Raw genomic sequence first — 6,421 nt, 5'->3', positions numbered from 1 at the left:
GCGTCGAACCAATATGTTGCAGTACACAGTTCACACAATCGACACATTTCTATACTATCTATTAAGGGGGGATGGATCTTGCCGCCGCCCCCCCCCCCCCCCCCCCCCCCCCCCCCCCCCCCCCCCGCACCCCCCGCCCCAAAACAACGCCCCCCCCAAATGTGGCAGCGTCTCTTGCATCCGGCCAATGTTCACTCAGCCATGGCTCAGGGCGTGGGAGGGGGGGAAGAGAGAGAGAGAGAGAGAGAGAGAGAGAGGTGCTGCTACTAGTCTAGCTAAAAATGCTTTTGGCTCTAATGGGTGCCCGCCCGTCCCAAACGTGTGATGGGCAGGCAGCGATGCGGTGTGTAATATGTATTTCATTACACAAGATCTACCCATTCAAACTGCGGTTTTCCTCTGTAGCAGTTGTGCTTTCCAGCTGCATCTCTGACTGGCCATCGGTGAGCAGCTGCCGTGCACTCGGTAGCTCCTTGTGGAACTCCCACCCGACCAGCCTTCCTGCGTCGATGCCATTTAGTACACGTAGTAGCGCAGGAATTTGTGGGCTTGTATGTTCTCAAGCTAAGACAGCGTCCTAATATTGCCAGGTTTGTGGAGAGAGAGAGAGAGAGAGAGAGAGAGAGAGAGAGAGAGAGAGAGAGAGAGAGAGAGAGGTTTGGAAATACCCGTGGTAGCTATTAGCTAGATGTAGATCGCAGGTGGGTGATTCGGTTCCTTCAGAAGCTCTTGGACATGCTTCAAAGAGTTTGCATGCGTTAGCTTTCCTTGAAGTTTTGATGAGTCTGTGTGTGGGATTTGGAAATTGACTCCTTCAAGCAAGGACCATGCACAACCTAAAGGTGACCGTCCTGCATTTCATATGGGAGAGAGGGATTCTAGCAATGCTTTTTGAGCAGAAAATTGCTCTGAATGTAGTGGAAAGGTGCGTTAAAATTGTTGAAAAGAGAAGAGAATGGATGCTTTGGCTAGTGAAAGGAAAGGGAAAAGGGCAGACTCATCATAGGTGGTGGCTCAACTCATGAGATTACTTGCAGGAATGCTAGCTATAGCATTTGGTTTACAATGCTTCAACTGAGGCTTTCAATCCAATCACTGGCTCAACTCATGAGATTACTTGCAGGATGCTAGCGATATCATTTGGTATCGTTTGAGACTATCAGTCTAATTCACTGTGTTCCTACGTTGACGAATTCTATATTTAAAGATCTCTTATTGCACCACAATGAGGACATTGGTGGGGTTTTTGGAAAGTAGATTTCATTCACCTTTCAATGCAGATGCTTCTGCTGCAATTGATGTTTGGCATGATACTTTGGGACAGTGCCTCTACCATGCGCGGAAATAGACGAGCATGATGGGCTAGAGAGGGAGTATTATTATGGATGGGAGCACATTGAGAAACCATTAGGGTGAAGGCCTCAATTCCACACGGGATCATTGCAATGGTATCAGAGATCTAGCCGACTCTTCTCTTGTGGAGAGTCTGATCCACAATTGCAACAATCGACCGTGGAGGAAGCAATACCACCTAATGAAGAGGAAGAGGTGGAGCATGAGGAAGTTGAAGTGGAAGTAGAAGAGAAAGTCGATGAAGTAGCAATAGAGGTGGACGAAGCAGAATGGGTTGATGCTGTCAGCTGATGAGGAAGCAACAGAGGACCGAGCCTCCACCCGATATGGAGCAGGCTCGATAGGTTGAAGCTAACATGCTTATAAATCATCTCATTATCTATTCCAAAGATCCTTGTTATGTGAAGTACATGTAGGTTAAATCTACGAACACAATGATTCGACAATGGAAGGGGATGATGAATCCTCAATTACAGCCCTAAGCGAAGGTGAAGGTGACCGAGACTTCAAGCAAAAGCAAGGGTTTCAACCTCGTTGCTAATTAGCAGTAGCAGCAACAACAACAACAACAACAACAACAACAACAGATGTAGTAGTTTGTGCCACCTTACTCGGGCTTTTTGGACAGGAGTCTGGCTTTCTTAAATATGGCGGCCATCAACCAATTGTGGATGCTTGCAGGGGGATTCGGACCCTAAGGAGCAGGTGGCTATGGACCATATGGAGTATGAATGCGTGGCTTCATAGAAGGGATGTATGGCATAATGCCTTGCATGGAAGGATACCCTTTTGGATTCCACTAAGGTGGGATCAATGGCATGTACTGAGGCCAGGTATGTCCGACTTTCGGCATGACCCGGGTCGAGCAGCCATAACGATGACACATTTCTGGAATTAGTAATAAAGTCACTTAATAAAATGACTTTATAAGAGGTGTTCACATGCAAGTGAAAACTAGGTTCCTATGGTGGAAAATGCTCATGCTATGGGTTTTGCAATCGGAGGGTATGCAACTTCTCTAAGTGCCTGGACATGCACGGCCTGCGTACAGGCTCACAAGGGTACCAGAACACTTCCTAGGCTTCCTAAACCCTAGAAGTAGGAATAGCTTGTCCACATGCACATAGGGTTAGATATGCACGTGACAGGTGCTCACCATGTAAACCTGTATGGTCTGTAGATCTTTGGTGATGTAGTTTGTGGATGGCCCGCCCTATCATGTATGTTGTGAAAAGTGTGGATGTTGTGGGCCGTGACTCTAGAATGGGTGGCTGCCCGGGGATCTTGTAGAGTCGCGCTGCATAATCATTCCATGTTTGAGGGTCCTCAATGGGGGTGGTAGGGCGAGGCTCTCTGAGCGTACGCCATGCTGTCGCACAGTTTATGCTCATAAGTAGATGATACAACTCGAGCTCTTGGGCCTGCTCATAACGCTCGCCGTTTTCAGCGAGTGAGGGATCTCATCCGTCATTTGGCATCTCGCTCTGTGATCCCCTCTAGTGCTCTGTGGGAGAAGGACTAAGAAAGGGCAGCAAGCCCATCTGCAAGTGACCCTAGGAGGAGGGAGACCCCCCCATTGGGTGAACCTCCCAGATACAATCATCTTCCAAATGATAGGCAGGGGCTGCTTATATAGGGCACTCTGTCTCAGTCGGCCAGCCATCATAAACCCCACGACATCAAAATAGGGCACCAGTAGAAAACCCCTAAAAGGTGGAAAAAAGGGGAGAGAGTCTCTCACCGGCCAAAGTGGTCCGACCCAGACCAGATGCAGCCTAGGACGCCGTGCATGCGGGTGGAGCACACTAGCCACACAAGTATGCACTAACCCTAGATAAAGTGGGAGAGTGGTGTAACTCTAACAAGGAGATATCCAGTTATAGCATGATTACTGACTTCTTTATTGTCACACGCCTAAGTACGTGTAATGCTTCTGACATTACACTAACTTCACTAACATCAGCAAGGATACATCAACGAGAAGCTCCATCTTTTAGAGGTGTCACATCGGATAGGGTAGTGGTGCACAGCCGGGAGAGATGCCCGCACCCACCCGGGAAGAGACTGAGACATGCACACCATAGATGGATCAGAGCCATTATCAAGCACCACATTTGAAGATGCCAAGGCATCTCAGTTGAACCAAGGTATGCCTTACCATGAGATAGATGCGCCATTTAGTGAAGTTTTTCAGTGACATCTTGTATGTAGATTACGAGTGGACTTAAAGATAAATAGCTCTTCAGAGTTCAGTTCTTTTCTCTGAAGCGACGTTTCTGACTCCTCGACTTTACTCTGACAATTGCAGATTCTTAGATTTGAGCCCAGTATGCATTTCATTTTCTATTTGCCTCAACGCTAAATTTATTCATTATTTCATTGGCATAATGCCTAAATGATACGCTTCTTTTTTGGGTCAACTGTCTAACAGTCCCCTTTTCCTTTTCAAAATGCATTAGTGCTATTACCGGCTAGTTTAACCACTTATTTCTCCCTGACTTTTGAGGCATATGCAGATTTGTATGTCTTTTAAGTTTTGCCTTGGTGTAGACGAATCATGTGGCTCTTCTATTAGTATTTCAGGGTCTTCAACTGGAGATGATCTTTAAGAAGCATGTGATTTGGTGGGCTGCTGTATTCGTAGGCATATTTGCTGTGGCCGTTGGTTTTGGAGTCATTAGTCCTCTTTGCACAAGCTCTGGATCTCTGTTCTGCAGAATATACCATTTTGTTGGCTTCTACAAGCTGGCATGGAGGCTCAGTTTATATTTTGAAAGAGGACATGCTTCCCCTGAGAAGACAGTTGATATCTTTTCTCAACCTGTACTATGGATGGCACCATTCTTGTCAGGTGGAGGATACTGCTCTGAAGCCTTATCATACATTCTGGGCCTTGCAAGGAGTGGGCTTGTTCCTTACTTGAGCATAGAGCAACATGGGGACCTAGCAAATGAGATCTTTTGGAGGGGCCTTCCTGCGGAGACTAAAAATACTCTTATTAAGTCTTATAGGCCAGGGCAGTCTTTAAATGATACCGTTATAATATGTCATAGTGAACCTGGGGCTTGGTATCCTTCTCTGTTTGAAACACACACATGCCCACCCACTGGCTATGCAGAGCCATTGTATGTTATTGGGCGGACCATGTTTGAGACAGACAGAGTAAGTGCTGAACATGTGAAAAGATGCAACCAGATGGATGAGATATGGGTACCTACTGAATTCAATATGAAGACTTTTGCTGATAGTGGTGTTAACCGTTCAAAGCTTGTCAAGGTTTTTCAGTCCGTTGATGTGAGTTTCTTTAACCCTGGTATGGTACAGCCCTTACCTTTGCTAACTGGTGAGCGCCTTTTTGGGCCCAAGGGTGAAAAGAATGCTGATGCCGTGGCAAATGACTACTATGTTTTTCTGAGTATATTCAAGTGGGAGTACCGCAAAGGGTGGGATCTTCTAATTAAAGCCTACATGACCGAGTTCTCAGCCATTGATAAGGTTGCTCTTCATATTCTTACCAATGCCTATCATACTGGCAGAGTTTATGAGAATGATATTATGGCTCATGTCAAGAGGCTTGGTTTGACGGAGCCAGATCATGGCTGGCCAATCGTGCATGTTAATGATGACCATGTTCCACAGTCAAAGCTACCAAGTGTATACAGAGCAGCAAATGCTTTTGTGTTGCCATCGAGAGGTGAAGGTTGGGGACGGCCGCTAGTGGAGGCAATGTCTATGGGACTGCCCGTGGTAGCTACAAATTGGTCTGGCATGACTGAGTATATGACAGAAACTAATAGCTACCCTCTGCGTGTACGAGAGTTTGTCGAAGTTGAAGAGGGCCCTTTTAAGGGACACCTTTGGGCAGAACCATCTGTAGAACATTTGCAATCACTTATGCGCCACATATTCATCTACCGTTCAGAAGCAAAGGCAAAGGGCTGGCTCGGCAGGCGGACTATGGTGGAGAGATTTTCTCCTGAAATTGTTACACAAGAGATTGTCCAGCATCTTATGAGAATACAAAAGAAGAAAGCTGGAGCAACTTAGCTAAGCAAAATTTCAAATGTGGTCATTGGTGCGTCTTCAGACCTGTCAATGGATGGTCTTACATTTCCTATTATGATGTGTAATAACGCGGTGGAATTGCATAGGTAGCTGGTATGGTAAGACCCTCGCCATCAGTGAGAGGGAAAAAACACCTCACAGACACATGTACCTTATATCATGCATGTGGTTTCGCTATGTTCCAAACATGGGCTTCACACAGTCCCTGCATCTTGCCTATTTAATACCAATTTCAGACTGGTAGACATGCCCACAGCATAAACTATATCAGCAGACAGGGTTAATCAGATGACCCAACAGGTGAAATCAAATTTAGAGAAGGCAGGAGAAGCCAACAGTGTATTTTCGAAGTGTGTATGGGAGCGATGTAAAAACGTGCATCTTTGTAGACAAAGACAGATAATCATTCATGTAACAGTGAGAAGCCTTCAACAAAATTCTCCAGAGACAAGTGGACATAGGCATACTTTCTCATTGTCAGAGCAGTGTTTTTGCTTTTTTTTGCATTCGGTACTGGTGCCTTGGACAGGCAATGCTTATGTACAGGTCTCGTTGATATTGAAAAACAACTCTCGTCCAGAACTCTGGGAAGATGTTGTGCCATTTGTGTTGTAATATTATGCATGATGAAGTTGATGGCTATATTGTCTTATGGGTTACTACCACGAGTCTATAGCTGCACTTTCCTTCATAGCTGAATTTGGGCTCATCCTGGATTATATGTATCTTTTTAATAGAAAATAAAACTGGATGCAGTGCCCTGCAAATTATTTGCTTTTAATTTTCTTTCTACTACTTTTTGGCATGATAAAAGATGCTGTAGAGGAGAAGGAAGAAAGGTTTATAATTTCTTTTTGCATTTGTTTTTGAATGTACAAATGTTTTTGTGCATTTGTTTAATTAGTGAATGGGTCCCTTCATTTAAGGGCCACATGGACCTCCACATTTTTTTTATTGCTTTAGAATTCTTGCGTGAGGGTGAGAATTCATTTTGTAATGATCA

General features: G+C 45.3%; 1 protein-coding gene across 5 annotated transcripts; it reads left to right on the top strand.

Moving 5' to 3' along the window:
- The first annotated feature begins 300 nt into the window (after positions 1-300).
- Positions 301-6,199, top strand: LOC147437517 (UDP-Glycosyltransferase superfamily protein). Of its 5 annotated transcripts, none has more exons than XM_086487033.1 (2): positions 301-590; positions 3,998-6,199. In XM_086487033.1, the coding sequence occupies exon 2, from the start codon at positions 4,186-4,188 to the stop codon at positions 5,398-5,400; it is 1,215 nt and encodes a 404-aa protein (XP_086343159.1). In that variant the 5' UTR covers positions 301-590; positions 3,998-4,185; the 3' UTR covers positions 5,401-6,199. The 5 variants fall into 5 exon arrangements, with proteins under 5 accessions (XP_086343159.1, XP_086343156.1, XP_086343157.1 ...); XM_086487030.1 differs by having other exon boundaries at positions 3,937-6,199; XM_086487031.1 differs by having other exon boundaries at positions 3,929-6,199.
- The last annotated feature ends 222 nt before the right edge of the window (positions 6,200-6,421 follow it).

This window comes from Adiantum capillus-veneris, chromosome 17 (genome assembly GCF_014529385.1).
Source record: "Adiantum capillus-veneris isolate H3 chromosome 17, ASM1452938v2, whole genome shotgun sequence".
In the NCBI taxonomy this organism is placed as follows: domain Eukaryota; kingdom Viridiplantae; phylum Streptophyta; class Polypodiopsida; order Polypodiales; family Pteridaceae; genus Adiantum; species Adiantum capillus-veneris.
Note: the sequence above shows the minus strand (reverse complement) of the source record. Positions and strands in the feature narration are given on the sequence as shown.